The sequence below is a fragment of the Trichosurus vulpecula genome, chromosome 7 (genome assembly GCF_011100635.1).
Source record: "Trichosurus vulpecula isolate mTriVul1 chromosome 7, mTriVul1.pri, whole genome shotgun sequence".
Classification (NCBI taxonomy): Eukaryota; Metazoa; Chordata; class Mammalia; order Diprotodontia; family Phalangeridae; genus Trichosurus; species Trichosurus vulpecula.
Genome location: NC_050579.1, coordinates 173,885,951 through 173,908,263, shown reverse-complemented (window position 1 = coordinate 173,908,263; position 22,313 = coordinate 173,885,951). Strand labels below are relative to the sequence as shown.

Here is a 22,313-nt window from a genome sequence, read left to right as displayed (position 1 = left end):
GTGACAAATTCTGTCTAGAAGAAGGATAATGTGGTGAGGGGGCCCCAAATCCTATTATATGATTGGTTGATAGAGTGAACTTAAGGGGTAACATGATCACTGTTTTTAGATATTCTAAGGATTCCTATGGCAAAGAAATTATTACATTTTTTTAGGGAGCAGAACTAAGATGCTTGTATATATTACAGGACAGATTTCATCTCAATATGAGGAAAAAGTGGCCTCACAAATTAGCCAGTTTCCCATTAAGCAAAAATTTTTGCATAATCTTTTATCAGGAAGGACTAGTTTATTGGGTTGTTAACCACCTCTTGTTAACCTTAGCTGACAACACAATTTATTGGGTTCTTGACAACCTCTAAAATCCCTTTCAAATCTGAAATTCTACAATATCATATTATTTAAAGTGGAAGAGGTCGAGTTGGTGATGGTGTTCTCACCAGCACCATGGGTATCGCTCCCCTGGGGAATCAACATTGAACTAGAAGGGGAAAGTGTGGACTCTGAGGAGTGGAGAAATCACCTCCATCTGTTTTGGGGTATGCTGATCTCTATTGATACTTGTAAAATAGGATTAGGGTTAGAAAATTACTTTAGAACTAGAAGCGAATCCCAAAATTTGGGAGACAAATTTTCTAGCTTTAAAGGGGGAAGTACATTGAGTAGAATACTGCTTCCCCAAATAGGGCAAACACCAAGTTAAGATCTTGAAAAATCTTCTGGAAAACATCAGAGCTGAGTATATCTAGCTGGGGTCCCCCTAAGTCACATATAGAATGTGGCTAAAATTCAGGGGCTCTCCCTCATTCTATGTAATACCCTCCTCATTCTCCTCTGCACCTTAACCCCAAAAGAAACAGGTATATGCCAGAAGTTGGAATAGCTTAGGTAGTAGTAGTTGAAAATCCCAAGGAACCCACCCCAGGTAAGTTCCCACTGCTTTTTCAAGGTCTTGGCATTATATTGGGCCTTGAAAGCATGTAAGCAGGAATAAACACCTTTTCTGTAGTTCCTAGTGTAAGTGCACCAAAAATATAAGGCATCAAAAACAGCAACCTGAAACCTAGGATTTGTTGTGCTCTGACCAAAAATAAAGCATAAAAGAATTCTCGAAACAATCCTAAAGGGAGAAAAAAGTTGATTTTAATCTCTTTAGGTCAATTAAATGTGGCCCCTTTTTATTGCTTTCTTTCACAGTATTTATTACCAGTGCATGATAAGTTTTAATTACAATCGTGCCTGCCTGAAAAATAAAAATGGTGACATTACAGTTCTGAATCTGAGGCTAAATGGAAAAGAATCAGAAAAATTCAATTTGAGGATACGGTGAGTTGTTGCTGCTGAAATAGCATAGGGCAACCGAAGTCCGTACCAATCCCCTCCCTCCATGGCTATTAGAAAGATAATAAAACAACGACTTTTATTATAGCATGTCATATAACATATAGCAGCAGCAGTTGTATTTATAGCTGCCTGGAAAGGAATCATGTGTTAAACCAATGCTGTTATTTATAGATTTGCAGGTTGGCTCCCATAGAACAGAATGGGCAACGAAAGTAAGAGCAGAGAATACAGTTGGTATAAACCCATGTCATGAGTTTTTAAAAGCAATTTTTATAACTATAGCTATCTTATTTTTCAAAACAAGCTCTGTTTTTGCCAAATACAAAGTAGCAGTAAGGGCTATTTGGAAGATGTACTTGGAAAGTTTCTAACAAAAATTCCCATTTGGCATCCAGGTTCCTTCTTCCTAGCATTACTACTTTTTATCCCTCCAAAAAATAATTTGCTCCCCAGTTTCTAAGCTTCCTCCATAACGTGTGCCTAAGGAATCTCTGTGGATGCATTATGGAAATCACTCCCATGAACTAAGAAAAGAAGCCTAATGAATGTTGGCAAAAGATTCAGGTAACTTGCTTACTGGCTCCTACAGCACCTCTGTCCTTCTGTTTGGCTTCTTCATATAATGAGGACTGGCCTAGGAATCAGGAGACCTTCCCATGGGCTGTTAAGTCACTGAACCTCAGTTTTCTCATCTGTAAAAATGAGGAGTTGAGCTAGAAAATCTCTAAGTTGCTTCCACATAATATTCTGCAAATTGCATCAGAGAACTGTCATCTCTGGTTAGATCCCAAAGGGATCCCTGAGTGCATAAGGGTTTATGTTCCTCTCTCACATGTATCCTCTAGGAGTCACTGTGACTACAGTGGATAGAGTGCCGGTCTTGGAGTCAGGAAGGTTTGAGTTTGAAACCTGCTGCATTTACTAGCTGCGTGACCTTGAAAAAGACACCCTTTCAGCCTCAACTTCCTCATCTGTAAAAGAGATAACAGCAGTTACCTCAAATGATAAGTGAGATTATGAAATGAGAAAAAGGATGTAAAGTGTTTGCAGACCTTTAATTGTTAGCTAATAATATTGAACTTGACCACTGAACTTAACTTAGTGCTTCAACACTAAGAAAGAATATTAATACCTGACATTTGCACATTGTACCTTAAGGCTTGCCAAGGAGTTTTTACTTCATTTGGGCCTCACAAGAACCTTGTGAGATTGATATTACAACCTCCATTTTACAGATGAAGAAAGGGAAGCTGAAGTAGGCTATTATTTGTCTATGGTCACATAGACAAGTGTTAGAAGTGGGATTCAGACCCAGGTCTCTCCCAACTCTGAGTCTAACATTCTTTCCATTTCAACAAATTGTCCAAGAACATCTTTGTGGTCCTCATTCCCTTCCTTAATGTGACCAGTTTAAGATAAAATCATGAAACTGGAACTGACCTTGTAGATTATTATTCATGACACATGGACAGTGCTCTACAAACCTTAAATTGCTCTATATATGATAGTTGGGCCCAGAAACTCAAGTGACCTTCTCAAGGTCATGCAGCTATTTGACTGGGATCTAGAATCCAGGTCACCTTCCAGAATAGGAAGTTCTCACTGTAATAGGTTAAATCCAGATGTGGTTGCTTTTCAGGGACTGCTCTTACATGCCACACTGAAATCTTTTCCTTAGCCAAACTCTGTATATTTAAAATTAAACACCTGTCACAGGTTTTAGAGTCCCCCCCTAACAAAATTTAGACATCAAACATTACATGTTAAAAATCCAAACAACACAATTTCTAAACTTCTCTTTCTCTCTTCCATCATATACAGCAATCATAAAAAGGTAATTTTGTAAATACTAATACTCTCTTTTTTGTTGGTTTTTATCTTGGTTCTCTGTTCTCTTTCTTTGCCTGGGAAATGCTATCTTATTACTCTTCCAAGTATCACTCTTCTGAGGTTAAATGCCACAGCCATAAGACTCTTCTTTTATCAACCCAGGGAAGAAAGCACTTTCCACCTGAACTGGAAGACAAATTTTTTTTCTTTAATTTTAAATAGAGACTCTCAGATATTTCCCAAGAGACTGTGACCATTTCAGAAGTGGTCACATGGTATGCCTAAAAATAACAGCCTGCCTTTCCCACTTCTAAGGAACACACTGATGTTGAGCTCATCACTCATTTGGACATACACATGATAGAATACAGCAGGACAAAGTACTGTCAAAATATTTCCTGCTCAGCCAGCAGCCTGACACAATCAGCTGCTCATTAAATAAAAGTTTTCAGTCACAAAGAGGGAACTGTAATCACTTAGCCAAATGGCAGCATAATTTAATGCATTCAGGAGGCGAAGAACAGGACAAGGGCGCACATGGGGAGCACAGTGGAAGATGCTTCTGATCCTTCTTTCACTTCGATGATATGGCTTTCTTTCCATTACTGGCAGGGAAGATCTTCACATCAAAAGCAACGAAAAATGTGAGAAGGGATTTAACATCCCTTAGTTCCAGAGAATATTCCTGGGCTATTTTCTCTGCAGTCCATGTTTCAGGAGAACGTTTATGATTGTTAAGTAGTGTGAGAGCCTCCACCACAGAAATTTTGCCCTTGGGAATGTTCTGGGAAGTCATGAGATTAAAGTGATTGCCTTTTAGAAGTCTGAGCTCTGTCGACTGAGGTATACTGGCATCTTTCACCTAGGGCAAAAAAACAGAAAGATTTACTAGGAAGGGAGAGGAGAGCATCATCTATTTTCCTATTTTTTGCTGCTCCTCATAAACAACTTTCTATCTCCCACTTGTGTGCCTTTGCACAAACTGTTCCCCTATGCCTGAAACGCTCTACTTTTATCTCAGTCTCTTCAAATCCCTAAAGAACTCTTCTCCTACCCAAAAACCATAGTTGCAAATACTCTCTATACTCTGAAATATTATAAAAAATACTTTGTATGTACAATGTGTATATGTTATTTCCTACCTGTAGAATGTAACTCCTAGAGGACTGGCGCTGCTTATTTTTATCCTTGTGTTCTTAGCTTCTAGCACTGTCCTTGGAACAAAGAAGATGCTTACCAAGCCACTCCATGAACTGAAGTGTTTTCATGATTGTCCGACAACCACCTTTTTTCTTTGATCCCATTTCTAACACATTTCCAAAACCACAATTCTCATTACAAGATATTAAATCCTTGGCCAATGTTGCTTTTCTTAAGTCTTTAGTTTTATTATTTCAACTAAATTAGCAACATTTATTCTGATTAGTCCCACTAGTGGGGCAGGATCATTTTCTTCCATGTGCCTCCTTTTCTCCTTCCAGGTATTAAAAATCTTATCTATTTACCAAGACACACTCAGGAACTATGTGAATTCAACTACAAAACACTCTTCATGGAAACAAAGATTGTCACTGCTCCCAAGGAGTTATCATTCTTTTGGAGTGATAAAACATGAGATGAGTTAGATAAAAGATATTCTCACAAAAGAGAGAACACTAACAGATTGGGATGGGAAGTGTGTATCGGTAATTAAGGTGAGCTTTTAGCACTTATTTAATCAAGTGCCCCGGATAAGTTGGGCCTTTGTTTCTTTGATTAAATTAGGAGTCTTTGATGACCTCCTTGCCTCAAGGGAAAGCCTAGTTTACATGGGTTTCAGTCACATATTTGTGAAGTCAGAAGCTTTTAGGCCACATGACCCTGAACAAGATATATAAACTCAGAGGTTGGTGTTCTCCCTTGGAGGTCTCAGCCACTGGAAGAGTGGCGTGGGACTCCAGGCAAGCCATTGTTAAGAGCTCCCTAGCTTGTCAACCCAGATGTTGATGCTTTCCTGGTAACTATGAATTGTGATCTGGTCTGTCTATATTGTGTATGTTTGTAATTTGTTTCTATTTGCTCTGAAGCTCAGGTTGCTGGCTTTTCCTCCTGAACTGAGTGATATTTGTATGTTGGATTAAAGTGAGATTGTTAACCGCTTAACATTACTTTCCCTTAGTAAAGCCGATCAAAAGAACTTGTGCTGGCAGCTCTTGTTGCTAGTCTTGTTGGGTCTTACACCCCACAACAGCTGCTAGTTGAATTGTTGCTACAATGTGCAGGCTAGCTGTGAAAGCTACATGTTGAATTTATTACATACTTGATACTTATGGTTACAAAATTAAGTGAGTTTTATTTCAAGAATATGTAGGATCATGCACCAATACTTAAAAGGGAAAGCAAGCTGTACATAACAGATTCATAGTATTCTGTTCTCCATGCAGCTTGGTAGCACAATGGTTAGTGTTGGACTTGGGTGTCCAGAAGACCTGAATTCAAATCCAGCCTCAAATACTCACTAGCTATACAACCCCTGGAAAAATCATTTAACCTCTCGGCCTCAGTTTCCTGATCTGTAGAAAAGAAAATAAAGGATAGCACCTACCTTACAGGATTGATGTGAGGACCAAACAAAATATAGTTAATGTTCTTTATAAACCTTAAAGAGCTACATGTATTTTGCCTGTTGTTATTGTAATATATGAAACACTCATTTTGTTCAGTGTTTCAGTCCAGAATAAAACAAATAAATTTAGAAAAAAGTACCTTTTTTCAGTGAGCCAGGTTGAAAAACTATGCGACTTTTTTCTCTTCTTATACTATTCTACTAACAACATCCCTAAAATACATGGATGCCTCTTTAATGAGATCCCACAGCCTCTCACAGATAGGCACATCAATCCACACAGGAAAAGCCGTAGAGGTAAAGAAGACATATGACCTAGATTACGAGTTGCAGTTAAATGGGCAATTCATTGAGTTTGTCTATCAGTACACACATCTTTGACAGCCTCTGCAGATGGACGATAAGTGGCCCGAGACATAAATAGGAAGAAGTGGGCTAGCTTACATTTGGAAAATTTCAATTTTTTTTTTCAGTCAAACTCCTCCCTGCTGCATAAGCACATTATTTTTAACCACAATATTCTCTTAGGAATGCAATTCAACTCAACAAATGTTTGTTAAAAGCTTACTACATGTCAGGCACTGTGCTTGGCAAAGAGTGAACAAAGACAAAAATGAAAAATAGTCACCGCTCCCAAGGAATTATCATTCTTCTGGAGGGATAAAACATGAGATGAGTTAGATAAAAGATACTCTCACAAAGGAGAGAGCACTAACAGATTGGAATGGGAAGAGGGGAAATGGAAGGCTTCACTGAGAAGGTATAATCATTGCTAAACTCTGAGGAATCGAAGCATTCTAAGAAGTGGAAGAACATCCAGAGAAAGAACTATGAAGTTTGAATGCAGATTGAGGCACACTTCATGCTCGCCTTTTTCTCTTCTCTTTTTTTTTTGTTTTTGGGTTGTTTTTTTTTTTTTTTTAGTTCTGTTTCTTCTTTCTCATTATTCATTCCATTGGTCGTAATTCTTCTCCGCAACTTGACTAGTGTATAAATTAACTCAATGCGAAGTCATTCGTGGTAGTTACATGAGATTCCATGCTGTCTTGGGGAGGGAGGGGAGAAAATCTGGAACTCAAAATTATGTAGAACCATCTGTTGTAAACTAAAAATAAAAATAATCTTAAATAAATAAATAAACAAACAAACAAACAAACAAATATATAAATAAAGAAGTGGAAGAAGGGAGGGCACTCCAAGCATAGAAGACAGCCCTTTCAAAAGCATGGAGGTAGGAAATGAGATTTCAACTATGGGGAACAACCATTAGGCTATTTTGACTGGAATGGGAGTATTTGACATATGTCTGGAAAAGTTTCAAAGGATTATGATATTGTCAAACCCTGTAAGGAGATATACCATTTGGTCAGCCACAGCTACTGAAAACCAGGAAAAGAAAGTTTTTCCCACAAAAGTCCTTAGCACTATCAAATGACTCAACATCAAAAAGTAATACTACTTTTGTCACTGCAAACAACATTAAAGAAGATGGATTACCTCTGCTTTGCTGCCCTAAGGACCAAAGGAACCCAAATCACCTATATGTATTTTTCCCTCCAGTAGGTGAGTTGTTGTCTTGCTTTTCTATTCATATCCCTACACTTAGCACAGTGTTTTGCACACAAAAAGCATTTTTTTTTCACTGAATCAATCATAGCATCATTTATTTTGAGCTGGCAGAGACCTTTGAGAGCATTACGTCTAAGACCCTCATTTTACAGGTGAAGAAAATGAAACCCAGACATTTGCCCAAGGTCACAAAGCTAGTGCGATTGGAAGCCTCCTATAACACTATACACTACATGATACTGCTTCTTATTAAGTGGTAGGAGGAAGGAAGACTATGGAGGGTTTTATATCCTCAGCTGAGGATACTGTATTTTATCTTGGAGGTAACAGAACACTTTTTGACAGGAGAGTAATATGGTTGGGCCTATATCTTAAGAATATTAATCCGAAAAAGACAATGCAAAATGGTGGAGTGAGATAGAAACTTGCCTGAGCTCTCCCAAATTCCCCTCCGAACATCTTTGGAATAATGCCTCATCCAATTCTGGAATGGTAAAGTGGTTTTCCCAGCCCAGGACAGATTGGAAGGTCAGCAGAAAAGATCTCTCACTGGGGTGGGAGGGGAGTGCAATTTGGCACAGGTGGTATCCAAGCAAGCCAGCACAGGATGTACCTCAGGGCCATCAATGAGGCCCTACTCCCAAATGCAAGCCAGCAACAAGGCCTTAAGATCCAGCACAAAGAGTTTGGGACAATGCCCTCTCTACTCCAGGGGCAGAGTCAAACTTTAACATAAAGCAAAAAGCAACAAAATAGGCTGGGAAAATGAGCAAAGAAGAAAAAAGAATACGACCACAGAAAGTTACTGTGGCAACAAGGAGGATCAAGGCACAAACTTAGAAGAGGACAACAAGAGCAAAACAGCTACATTTGGGGCCTCAAAGTAAAATGTGAATTGGCGGCAGGGCACCCCCACCCGCCAAAAAGAGAACTCTTGGAAGAGCATTTTAAAAATCAAGGAAGAGAGATAGAAGAAAAATTGGGGGAAAAAAATGAGAGTAATGCAAGAAAATCATGAAAAAATTCAACAAGTGGTAAAGCAAGCACAAAAAATAGGAAAAGATGTACAAAAGCTCAAGGAACAAAATAATTTCTTAAAAATAGAATTGGGCAAGTAGAAGCAAAAGACTTCACAAGAAACAAAACAAAATCAAAAGAATGAAAAAACAGTAGAAAAATTGGTTTTTCTGATCCAGATGATGGACCTCTGGAGAAAACTGAATGGGAATAGAAAGGAACATACCTTCTTGTCAATGATACATGGTACCTCCACAAAAACTGACCACAAAAGCCTCACAGCCAAATGCAGAAAAGCAGAAATATCAAATGCATCCTCTTCAGATCATAATGCATATATTCAATAAAGGGCCATGGAAAGATGGATTAAAAATTGGAAACTAAGTAATTTAATCCTAAAGAACAAATCACAGAAACAATAATTTCATTAAAGAAAATGACAATGTGACAAAATACTGAAACTTACGGGATGCCACCATGCTGTACTTAGGGGAAAATTTTTATCTCCAAACACATACATTAAAAAAAGAGACAGAACAGGTCAATAAATTGGTAATGCAAGTAAAAAAAATAACTTAAAATTTTATTATTAAATACCAAATTGGAAATCCTGAAAATTAAAGGAAAAATTAATAAAACTGAAAGTAAGAAAAATATTGAATTAATAAACAAAACTAGAAGCTTTTATAAGAAGCTTCTTATAAAAAAGCCAATAAAATAAATGTCATTGGTTAATTTGATTTTGAAAAGGAAAGAAGTTTTAAAACTAAATTACTAGTATCAAAAATCAAAGGGCAAATTCACCACCAATAAAGGGGAAATTATTAAGAGCTATGCTGCCCAATTATATGCCAATAAATCTGACAATCTAAGTGATGCGGTTTAGGGGTGATGAGAGGGTTTAGGAGTTCTGGGACCCCAAAATGTCAGGCTACAAGGCAGTGTTGCCTGGAATGCATTCACACATTCAAACTGTCCTCCAGCCAAGTGGCAAAGCTTATTATGATGTCAATAAAAGTGGGCAAGGTTCCCTAAGGAACCTGCAACCTGATGGGGGTGATGTGAAAGCTTATATGGAAGAGGGACAGAGAAAAGATGCCAAGAATGCCAATTAGGTGGTGTAGGGGCAGGTTTAGGGAGCAGTCAGAATATTCAAGTAGCCCAGGTGCTTTGAAAGAAGGCTTCTGTGATCCATGGATGGGAAAATACAGGGAGTCTGCGGAGATAACTTGGTTGATATCAGACACTGAGGGAGAAAAGAGTTTTTTTGTTTAGCTGCCAGAGGCTGGTCCTTGTGGATCTGGTGCCAAAGAGTCCTTGGGTCAATATCCCTGTCTCTGTTCTGATAAAGGAGTCAGGCTTGTAACAAGCAAAAAAATTATTCAAGGGGGTGGAAGGAGGGCCTTGCTGGGATTCTGGGTTGCTTTCAAAAGCATGGTCTTAGGGCTTTTGGGACCCAGGTCCTACCACCGTACGATATGCAAAATGAATATTTACAAATATTTACAAAAATATAAATTGCTCATATTTAATAAAAAAAGGAAAATAGACTACTTAAATAACCCATCTCAGAAAAAAGAAATTTAACAAGTCACCAATGAACTCTCTTAAGAAAAATTCTCCAGGGCCAGATGGATTCACAAGTGAATTCTACCAAACATTCAAGGAACAATTTAATCCCAATACTATATAAACTATTTGGAGAAACAGGCAAAGAAGGAGTCCTACCAAAGTCCTTTTACAACACAAATATGGTGTCATATTAAAACTAGGAAGAGCAAAAACATAGAAAGAAAACCACAGACCAATTTCACTAATGAATATTGATGCAAAAAATTGAAATAAAGTACCTAACAAGATTACAGCAACATATCACAAGGCTCACACACTATTACCAAGTGGGGTTTTTACCAGGAATTATCTCAAATGAGATAACATTTGTAAAGCACTTGGCACAGCATCTGGCAGAAGAAGGCACTTAATAAATGCTTGTTCCCTTTCTTCCCCTCCTTCCCCTCGGTTTTTGTGACATCATGCTCTCTCAATTTTCCCCATTCACTAAATCATCAGACCCCAAACTATGGGTTTACAAGAATCAATCCTGTGCCCCCTTCTCTAGATCTACACCATCTCTCTCAGAATTCACCAGTTGCCATGGATTCTATTATCATCTCTATGAAGATGATGCCACATCTACCTATTCAACCCTAGACTCTTCCCAGAGCTACAGTCCCACAATGCTAGTTGCTTACTGGATATTTCTTCACTGGACATCATGCAAGCATCTCAAACTCCATGAAGTCCAAAAGTAGGCCAGCTGATGGGAAACGTGGAGAAAAATTGTGCTGAGCCCGGTCCTTAAATAGAGGTCCTGAAGCTCATGGTCCTGCCTCTCTATCCAGGTCTAATCAGAGTGGCAAAAGGCACTGATGAGACGCAACTATCAGGCAGATTCAATCTTGCGAGATGAAATAAGTTTCCTTGAAGGCATTAGACCTGATGATCTCTGAGGTCTCTTCTAAAAGCTTTTAAAATTCGTTAAATCTATAATCATCACAACTGTTGTTGCATATGATCATAAACGCAACAAACAGATAAGTGAATAAAGAAACAAAAAAGGCTTAGAGTAAATGACTTAAAATCTAATTACCTACAAATAACATTTATATTTAACTTCATTTAAAAATGGTCATTAGAGGAAATTACAAAATCATGAATAACTAGATAGTATATGTTCTGAAATTTCAGGTATTAGAATTCAACTATGCATGAACTTAGTACAGAAATTATTTCTAACCCAATGAAGTTGCTTTAAACTGATATATTATTATTAACACATCAGGGGAGTTAATTCTTTGAAGATGATTTCGAAGCAGGATGAAATGTATTAATTAAGGTATTTTAAGATAACAGATACACGGAAAACATGCAATTGTCCACAGCTTGCCTCTTTTACAATGTTTTACCTAAATCTCTGCTATAAACAAAACAGAGGCCATCATTAAGTATTATATTAATACATCTTTAATTTGTGGCAGTGAGGTGGTATAGTGGATAGAGCACTGAGCCAGGAATCAGAAGATTCATCTTTATAAGTTCAAATCCAGCCTCAGAAACTACCTGTGTGACCCTGAGCAAGTCATTTAACCCTATTTGCCTCAGTTTGCTCATCTGTAAAATGAGCTGGAAAAGGAAATGGCAGACCACTCCAGTATTTTTGCCAAGAAAATCCCCAAAAGGGGTCAATGAAGACTATGGCATAACTAAAAGGATTCAACAAACAACAAATCCAATTTATTGGCTCCTTTAGCTTATTATGAACAAGATGTACACCACAGCCTCACTTAAAACTATAACCTTAGAGATCATCTCATCAGAATCTCTCAATTTTCAGCTGGGGACACAGATCCAGAGAGGACAGAGATGAAGAGAGGGCTTAGCAATAGAAGGAAATCTGGAGACCATCTAGTCCAAAATCTTCATTTTACAGATGAGGAAACAGGTTCAGAGAGGTGAATCGTCTTGTCCAAGGTCATAGAGACAGAAGTAGCAGAGCCAGGATTTCAACCAAAGTATTTTAACTCTAAACCCAACACTCTTTCACAGTTCAGCAGAGCTGAACAAACTAGTCACACAAACCAGTACCTACTTCACAGAGTTGCAAAGCAACTGCTTTTTATACCTCAAGACGATATATAAATGTAAGCTGTTTAAGCATGGGAGTATTGGTAGGAAAAAGGTGGGTGTTTGAAACCAGGAAGTTCAGGATCCAACCCTCCCCCCCGGCCCCAAATAATCTTTAGATGTCACGAGCTTGTACTTTTTAAAATTTTTCTTTTAAATGTATTTATTTGAGGCAGCTAGGTGGCACAGTGAGTAGAACACTGGCCCTGGAGTCAGGAGGACCTGAGCTCGAATCCAGCCTCAGACACTTGACACACTTACTAGCTGTGTGACCTTGGGCAAGTCACTTAACCCCAACTGCCCTGCCTTCCCCCCTCCAAAAAAAAAAAAAAAGATAAATGTATTTATTTTTAGTTTACAACATTCAGTTCCACAAACTTTTGAGTTTTAAATTTTATCCCCCTCCCCAACATGGTGTGCAATCTGATACAGGCTCTATATATACATTCACATTAAACATATTTTCACATTGGTCATGTAAAGAAGAATTATAACCAATGAAATGAACCATGAGAAAGAAGAAAACAAAACAAAACAAAAAAGAGAGAACAAATAGTATGCTTCAATCTGCATTCAGACTCCATGATGTTTTCTCTGGATGTGGACAGCATTTTCCACCGTGAGCCTTTTGGAGTTGTCTTAGAACCTTGCATTGCTAAGACTAATCAAAGTTAGTCATCACACAACGTGGCTGTAACTGTGTACTATGTTCTCCTGGTTCTGCTCCCCTCACTCAGCATCAGTTCATCTAAGTCTTTCCAGGTTTTTCTGAAGTCCACCAGCTCATCATTTCTTATAGCACAGTGGTATTCCATTACATTCGTATACCACAATTTGTTCACCTATTCTCCAACTGATGGGCATCTCCTCAATTTCCAGTCCTTTGCCACCACAAAAACAGCTGCTATAAATATTTTTGCACAATTGGGTCCTTTTCCCATTTGTATGATCTCTTTGGGATACAGCCCTGTAACATTTTATAGCCTTTTGGGCATAGTTCCAAATTGATGAGTTTGCACTCTTGCAGACACATTCTAACTTGTCCTATCTGAAAAGTCGCAATTAGAAATTTCCAGATGTCATTTGACCAGAAAAGAAAAGAACAAGGTAATCACCTCCTTCTTTCTGTCCACTATATTTCTACTTGTGTAATCTAAGAGCACATTAGCTTTTTTTGGCTACTACCTCACATTTTGGATTCTTTGCTTATGTAGTCCAATAAAACCTTCTAGTCCACTTTACATACACTGTTATGCTTGTGAAACTGGGTTTTTTTGAAGCCAAGCACAGAACTTTAAACATATTTAACAACAATCCCAGCTTCTGGTTAACTGAAAAATTTATGAATCATGCCTACCACAGTGTGGAATTCAGAATAAGGTGGAGCCATCCCATACCCTGAATAGATGAATGAATGAAAAAGGATTCAGTAAGTGCTTAACATACACAAAACAGTGTGCTAAGCACTGGCGATACCAAGGTCTATGGAGGGAGTGGGGAACCTGCAGAGTCCCCTTGCCCAGTATCCTCTCCCCACCCCTTTTCAGATTCTTTTTGTCATTTTCTCCTATTAGACTGTAAGCTTCTTGAGGGAAGGAACTGTCTTTTGCCTTTCTTTGTATCCCCAGCACTTAGCAGGATACTTGGCCAATAGTAGGTGCTTTATAAATGTTCACTGACTTTACTAATAGGGGCAGACAACATATACAGGTGTCAGATGAAAAGCGCAGTGGTCCTTAGGGGGCAGAGGCAAAGTATAAGATAATGAGGCATACTGCTTAGTATTGTTTTCATTCCTAAAACCATTTCCATTTCTGATTTTGAAACATTCAACAGTGCCAAGGATTGAAGCAGTGAGAAAATTCTTTTCTGTCTCTTCAGCACCTGCAGAGGTTGTTGCCAAGTCACATTTCTACAAGGCCTCATTACCTGGATGGTGGCTCAGGTGGCCTGGCTGAAAGACGGGCAGGTACAGGGAGTAGGGGGAGAGCTCTGCTATTGCTGGGACTATTGGGCTCAGGGTTCTGGACTATCTCCATCTAGGTCTGAGAGAAGAAAAGGTGTGATTTGCTTAGCACGTTCCACCTTGTCTCGCCCCTTATTATACTATATACAATCTTATAACTTTTTTCATTCAAATGATTTCATTGGTGTAGCGAGTTCCCAGTAAGAAATCTCCCTCTACCAATGCAGATTGATAATTGTTCAGCAGCTTACATTCTTAGAGAGCTACCTGCAGCTCTAAGAGGCTGACCTGCCCAGGGTCCCGCCCACCTGGTACATGTGTGAGAGGTTGAAACTTGAATTCAGGTCTGATTTTGAGGCTGACTCTCCATGTAGTGTATTATATTATATATTACTTGAGTACTTATAAGTTCCATAATTGTGTTGATTTTGTGCTTCCTCCCCGATGCAGATGACAACCCTTCTGTACCTCATTAGGCTGTCTTCTTCAAAAGCTGCTATATAAAACAAAACAAAACAAAAAAACCTATCCCCCTCCCCATTCAGCCAACCTGACGATAGGTCTCTCTGGATTTAGAGACTGGGACTTCTTCAAAGCCTTGCCAGCTTAGCAAAACCTACCAGCATGCATTCCACAGGCAAAGCTGACCCAAGGTCAGCTCTATACCATAATGAAGGATCAGAATAGGGTTTTAGAGAAGGATCGTATCATATTATCCTTCATCACAGTCCTTCTCATCCTGATTCCCCCATTCTTGAAGACTAAGGCTTTGGACCTCAAGTTCAACCTACCAAGGGGAGAGACTTCAAGGGTGGGCCCAGTGACGCACTTCATATCTACTGTCTGAGTACAAGTACCAGCCAAGCTAAATTAGAAGGGACTCAATACCAGGTTGAGTCATAGGCATTTTTGGGTTTATAGCAATTTTCTAAAACAGTAGAAGTTACTGAGAGATTGAGTCTGCACTGACAGACATTATATACATCCTGATGAAAAAATATATTAAATTGACTTCAAATTTTCAAAATATCTACAATTTCATCAGCATGAATAATCCATTATATAACCCCTCCACATGTTAGGGGCAAGATTTTACGAATACATGGATAGACAGACAGACACACACACACACACACAGGCCCCCCCGCCCTTTTTACTTTTCCACAATGCCCTAGATATGTCTTCATCTTGGAAAATCACTTCAGCCCTCAAATTCAAACTTCAAAAGTGCCTTCTGCCCCTGCCACTCTCTGGGTCTACACCCTCACTTCACTGTTTGGACGACTCCTTCTAGAACCTCCATTCAAGGAGGGTGCCCAGGCCTTCATTTCTCACCAGGCTGCAATGACCCTTCTCCCTCATGCCCCTACTCAAGGTAACTTCCCTATCCCCTTTTCAGATTCCTTTAATGTGCTGTCTTCACTTACTAGAATGTAACCTTTTTGAGGTCAGGGGTTACCTTTTTTCCCCCATTATATCTGTCTAGTGCTTAGCATAGTGCCCAGTATAAGATGTTTTTTGACTACTGACCGACTGAATATTTTTAAAAAACAAATTTATGAACCTTAAGGAATAGTTACCTTCTGGTGATAAGACTCTAAATTCAGCAACCTGCCCTTTGGACAATACACAGAGGATCTGTCAGAGTTTATGCTCCTCAAGCATATCTCTTTAACAACTCAGGGTCCCTTCCACACCATGATCAAGCATAATTGCAGGGATTACCCTCATCAAAGAGAGCAGAGCTCCGTCAAAGTATGCAAGAAATAACAGTGCATATACAACTTCATATAGCACAGGAGCCGAATGCATCTTGGACCACAACCAAGGAGCTTTATTACTGTAATTACCAATAAAACATCGATGCACCACAAATATAATCCCAGTGCCTCCTGCGGTGCTCACCATGGTCTTGGGGTATGTCTTATTCAAAATTCAAACAGGAGAATTTACTATTAGAACTGATCTTCTTCAAAAGCTCCTATTCACAAACCACAAAGTACTTATTGTCTTAAGCTCTAGACTACTGCCAGCTCTCTCAGTGAAATTGATAATTATATGAAAAAATATATACAAAATACAAATACTTGAGAATACAAAATACTTACTTCCTGGACTGGCATAAAAACAGACAATATTAAATACAAGACTAAGCCCTGGGACTAACAGATGCCTGCTCTTATGACATCTATCATGCCAGTAGGTTAACAATCTCAGTTTAATCAAACATACATACATACTTATATGGTTCATTTAGTTCAGGGGGGAAAAGATCAGCCCTCTGAACTTCAAGGCAAATACAAACAGAAATTACACACATCAACAGACAGACCTTGTCTGAACAAATCACAATACATAGTTACCAGAGAAGAACCAATGGGTCTGGGTTAGCAAAGCCAGGGGGGAGGCAGTAACAACAGCTTGCCCAGAGTCTCAACACTCCTTCCATGAGTGTGCCCCAAAAGTCAAACACCAGCCTAGGATCTTATGTACCAGTCTCAGGGCCCTGGGGCACTTGATTACCTCAGTGCTGAAAAGCACTCAAACAAAGAACAGTGAAAAATCCCATTCAGGGTGTGGGAAAGTTAATCCCTAGTACCACCACATACAAGTCAATGACTCCTGATTGTCTTAGTGCTGAGAAACACTCCAAGACAAAAAGATCCCATTATACCTGCCCCATTCAAACAAAGGCCAGAATCATGAAAGGAACTTAAGGGAAGAACAGCAAAAAATCCCACCTTAATTACTGATACTGTAACCTGTATAACTTCTGGTGCCTTCAGTTCTTCAACTATAACCTAAGGCCACTGGATTAAATGACCTCTTAAGGTCCCTTCGAATCTAAATGATCCTACTTTATTTGGTAGGCAAAGGAAATCACTAAAGTTTTTTGGGTAGAGAAGCGACATGATCACCACAGTACAAAAGGGTAGGAGTATACAGTATGGATCAGAGAGAAGATAAAAAGAACAAAGGCCAATTAGGAGACAATTATAATAGTCTAAGTAAGGAGAGATGAGGGCCTAAATAAGGTTTCTGCAGTTGGACAGAGAGACAGGTGTGAGAATTGCAGAGGTATAAACAGCAGAGCTTAGCAACTCTGTAAGAGCCATGAATCAAGGTCACCAATTGAATGGTGGCATCAGTAAGAGACAGGCATAGAAGCAGGATCCAAGATCTCCCTGGCATAAGGGGTTTCAGGAGAGGAACTTCTTTTGCCATTGCAGGTTGGCATCTTCTCAGCAACTTAAAAAGTCTTAGAATTGCCCAGGGTACTGAGGCAAATTGCCCCGGGTCACATGGTTAGTACCGGTCAGAGTAAGGATTTCTAATTCAGATCTTCGTGGCTGCAACATCAGCTATCTTGCCACTATGCCACTCTGCCTCCACGTAAAAGAAATAGGAATTTGGAGTAGAGGAAGGTTTAGGAGAAAATAAGTCGAGCTGTGTTTTAGACATGTGAAGATTAAGATTATGACCAAAGAGGCCTACATTTGAAAAAACCAAGAAGCTGGAAATATGAGACTAGGGATTTAGGGAGGTCGGCAATATAAAGACAGGGAGGTATCTACACAAAGGTGACAAGCTAAGCCATTAGAGTGGATGAGGTTCCCAAGGAGCAGAGAAGGTCTAGGTCAGAGTCTTTGAGAATACCCACATTTAAGGAAGCAGAGGAGCCAGCAATGAAACCCAATGCAACTCAAGTCTTCCTGGTTCCAAGGCTGGCTCTATCTACTACAGTGTGCTGCTTTTTCTCCCATTTAAAAAAAAAATCACAAAGGACTTATGCTATAAAGCACTGCTAATAGTTAAGCGGTAACACAATTGTCCTCTCTGTATTACCAAAGCTAAAAACAGAGTACTACCATAGAAGAAAAAAGGTTATACATGTATACCACATGGGTCCATACATATACGAATGCTTACAAATATGAGGAACGTGTGTATATGTTTATGTTTTTGCATATACACTCTCAATACATGTGACCCTCCAAATAATTTTGAGCACCTGACTATCACAATCCTGGGGGAAAAAAAAAACTTCAGGAATAAAAGCATCACCTTTCCCTTTTGCTGGACACAACAAGAAACTAAGACAGAAAAAGCAGAAGAGAAAAGTATTACTTCTTTCTCTTCCACCAGGGAGTATCCACTAATTATCCCACAAGCACAAGGGAATCTGTCATAGCTGAATTATGGGCTAACCAATGCTTTTATAAACTTTTTTAATTTCTGAAGATGTTGAAGCAAACTGCTGTTCTTCTTGCCTAGAACTCTTTCTTGAGGGTTCTGCGGAACAAAGAACTGCTGCTAAACTCAAAGGCATATACACACCTGTAATGTTATACCATAGTTACTTGTTACCATATTTTCCAGGGGTGTTCATTTGGAACAGGCAGAGAGTGGTACTAAATGTAACAATCTGGAGCCCTCAAAGGTTAAGTGCCAACAAATAAAAAATGCCAGTTACCCGCACAGGTGGAACAGGATCTTTGGACTCAACATATACTTCTTTTAACAATGTGAGCAGCTTGTCATCTTTTCTTTTAACTATTTCCTCTAGTTCTGGATGGTCTAAAGGGAGAGGAAGAAAGGAGAGACAATTACAAATAAATAAAACCAAAATAAGCCCAAGCCATATACCTACTCAGACACTATACAGTCATCATTATTCATTATTACCACTCTCTACAAAAAAAACCCCAACTAAACGCTGTATGATAAAACAAAAAACAAAAATTCTTAAGAAAATCTGAAATTCAAAATAGTGTTTCAGACTCAGAGTTCAGTACTTGGTGTCATATCCTACAGAAATATTGTACCAAATGATATATGATAATATTTCATAATAAAGAATGATATATGACATGATAATATAAAACTTAACATAATATAATAACGGGTTAATTTATATTAAGACTAGTTTCTCGCATATCTGAATCATTTAAAGGTTCTGAATACTTGTGATTAAAAATCTAAGTATCAAAGAAACTTTTTGCCTTTGTATCCTCAGCCCTCAGCACAGAGCCTGGTATGGAGAATTCTTAATAATGCTTGTTGATTGCTTGAAACCTAAATAATTACAGAAGTGCTGGCCTGGAATCCGGGATCAAGTCTGTGGCCCTCTGTTTCCTCATCTGTAAAACAAGGAGCCTCGATGAGGTGACCTCTGAAGTTCCTCAGACCTAGCTATTAATCTATAAAACAGCAATTGAAAGCATCACTGTTAAACCCCAGGCTAGAGGACTGGGAACTACATTTCCCAGCATGCACCACCTCGAATCTCTGACAAGTGACAAACGCACATTTAAGGGGCGGGTAAAGGGCAGAGTTTCAATGTCATTCTGGCTACACCTTCTTAAGCATTCTGGGGCATGAAATGTTTGCGCAGCCCCTTTTATTTGGTGTTTTAAACTTCCCTCCTCCAAGATTTCTGCGATTCACAGAGAAATCCGGCCTTTCCCCTCCTCGCCCGGCACAGAAGTCAAACCCCCCACTCCTTTCCACCGGCAGGAAGAAAACAAGTCCAAGGTCGCTTACCAGACAGGGGGTGGGTGGGGAATAGGGGCGGGGGTCTCTCTCTCGACCAGGAAGGAGGGAGGGTTCTCAACTTAATTTTTAGTGTCAAGTGCTTCTCTAACTCTCCCACGGCCCGCTTCTCGAATGCTTTTAAAATGCATACAACAGAGGTATCCAGACTTGAAAAAGACAAAACAAAACAGAACGAGTGGCGGACAGCGGGGAACCGAAGCCTAGTGTGCAGTGTAAAGAGCGCCGGCTCCAGTGTCAGGGTTCAAATCCTTCCTCTAACGCTTTACTACCTGTGTGACCTTGGGCAGGTTATGTCAACCTCCCCAAGCCTCGGTTTCTACCTCTCAAAAAAAAAGGGGGAGGGGGTGAGATGGGTACTATAGCCCACGACTCCCCTAAGACCCTTCTGGCTCTAAATCTAGGACCCTACAATGACTCTCGCCCCAGTCTACAGAAAGCTTCCCCACCTCCAATGCTTTGGATCTTTTGATTATCCCCTACATATCTTGCACATAACCCTCCTCCACAATTGCATTGTAAACTCCCAGAAGGCAGGGACTGTCTTTTGCCTCTTTCGGTATCCCCAGGACCTAAGCACTACATTTAGCACACAGTAGGCGCTTAATAAATGTTTACTGGATTGAACTGTACTGAATCCAACTCAACAGACATTGAAGCTGAGCTCGGCCACAAGGCAGGTGTCCCCCCGATCACCGGCGGCCCGAAGGCTCACTCCGCCCCCCAATCCCCCGGGGCTGCGGCCCTCCGGGACTACTCACGGCTGAGTTGCTCCAGCATCAGTGCCTCGGTGGAGGGGTGCTTGGGGGCAGCAGACGGCTTCACCTTGCTGATCTCCCTCTCGGCACGGTTCTCCAGGTTGAAGTTCCGGAAAGCGCGGGTCACCCTAGCCCCCATCTCTCTCTCAAACCATGATGCACTGGCTTGAGAAGCCGCCCGCACATGGAACGTGCCGGGTAGTTAACGTTCTAACCAGCCGGGCGCCGCCGAGTGAGCATGCGCGGGACTTGGAAAAGCCGGGCTACGCGGCCCGGAAATGAGAAAGCGGAATTTCTGATAGCGCCACCTGGCGCCTCGGAAGCAGGTTGCCGCCTCCAACGGAGCTCCCTCCTTTCTTCCAGCTGTGAAATTTCCTTCCTTCCTATGCCCAGAAGTCATGAGCATCTTAGAAATGACTTAGAAATGAGCAGAACAAAGAGAACACTGTATACAGTAGTGGCAATATTGTTTTAAGAATATTTTGAGCGAATAAGTTATTTTGTCTACTATAAATACCTTATTTAAATATAAAGGACATACAAAGAAAGACGCTATCTGCGTCCAGAGAAAGAACTGATAAATAGAAAGTATGTATAGAATAATTTTACATATATATACCTATTTGTGTCTAATGGTAGCCATGGGGGGGTAAGAAAAAAAGAAATTTACATGATAATTTTGTTGTATATTTGAAAGAAATAGCAAGTCCTGCATAGTAGATTTGCAGTTTCATGTACAATCATCTTTATTGTACTATGTTATGGAAATGCTTGTTTTATTCTATAAATTAAAAATTATATTAAAAACAAAGAATGATTCTTGATGGATGTGCAGAAGGTTTTATATCTTTACTCTTTCCTTGACACAGTTGTTAACAAGTGTTAAAGAAGTTCCATTCGGTACAAGCTCCTCCAAAGCCCATAGAGACGAAGCGACTTTCTTGAGGTGGAGGGTAGTAAGTGAGTAGAGGTTTGAACCCATGCAAGACCCCTGGCTCCTCCAAATCCAATGCTTTTCCCGCAGCACACTGTAAGTTCCTCCAGAGCCGGGACTGTTGAAATCTTTTTCTTTGTAATCCCAGCTCCTATGACAGAAATCTGGCACATAGTATTTAATAAATGGCATTTAATAAAGGTTTGTTGACTGATTGATTGATATGTAATTTTCTATCCTAGTAGACATTTTTGAGATTGATTTGGGAATTTGTTTTGCTTTATCATACATAAATATATAGGTATATATAATATATATGCATATTCAGTATCCATATGTATGTCCATATCATATGTAGTATGTATACAACATATAGTACATATTATATTTAGTCTATATGCATATACATATTTTATCCAGTATATACATACACACCCATATGCAGGGTCTATATGCATGCGCATGTTCAGTGGCCATGTGTACACACATGTATCCATATGTGGATACACATAGGGACATAGGTTCATACACAGGACAGCTATGTATACACATATGTATACTTTATACATTTATATGGTCAAGCAAAACCCATTCCCAAATTGACCTCTAAAGATTTGATACACATATAAATTTTTACAAAGGCTTTGTTTTTCTTTTTCTTTTCAGGTGACAGTAGGACCTGGAGTCAAGAAGACTCATCTTTGTGAGTTCAAATCCAGCCTCAGACACTAGCTATCTGACCTTGGGCAAGTCACTTCATTCCTGTTTGCCTCAGTTTCCTCATCTGTAAAATGGGCTTAATAACAGAGCCTGTGGGGGTAGGGTTGTGAGGATCAAAGAAGATAATTATTCTAAGACCCTTAGCGCAGTGCTTGACCCATAGTAAGTGCTATATAAATATTATTATCATCCTTATTTTCCATAGGGGTTGAGAAAGGGGAGAAAAATTAACTTTTTATTAAAAAATAAAATTTTAAAAATTGTTTTCTGTTTGATGCCCTACTCTTTCACTCTTTTATTTCTCTAGTTTACTTCTTCCCCAGTTCCCTTTCT

General features: G+C 39.5%; 1 protein-coding gene across 1 annotated transcript; it reads right to left on the bottom strand.

Moving 5' to 3' along the window:
- Window positions 1-1,123: 1,123 nt before the first annotated feature.
- On the bottom strand, window positions 1,124-20,560 carry NDUFAF4 (NADH:ubiquinone oxidoreductase complex assembly factor 4). Its single transcript, XM_036768717.1, has 3 exons — window positions 20,330-20,560; window positions 18,490-18,593; window positions 1,124-4,036 (listed from the first exon to the last, which is right to left on the bottom strand). The coding sequence occupies exons 1-3, from the start codon at window positions 20,463-20,465 to the stop codon at window positions 3,749-3,751; spliced, it is 528 nt and encodes a 175-aa protein (XP_036624612.1). The 5' UTR covers window positions 20,466-20,560; the 3' UTR covers window positions 1,124-3,748.
- Between the last annotated feature and the right edge of the window lie 1,753 nt (window positions 20,561-22,313).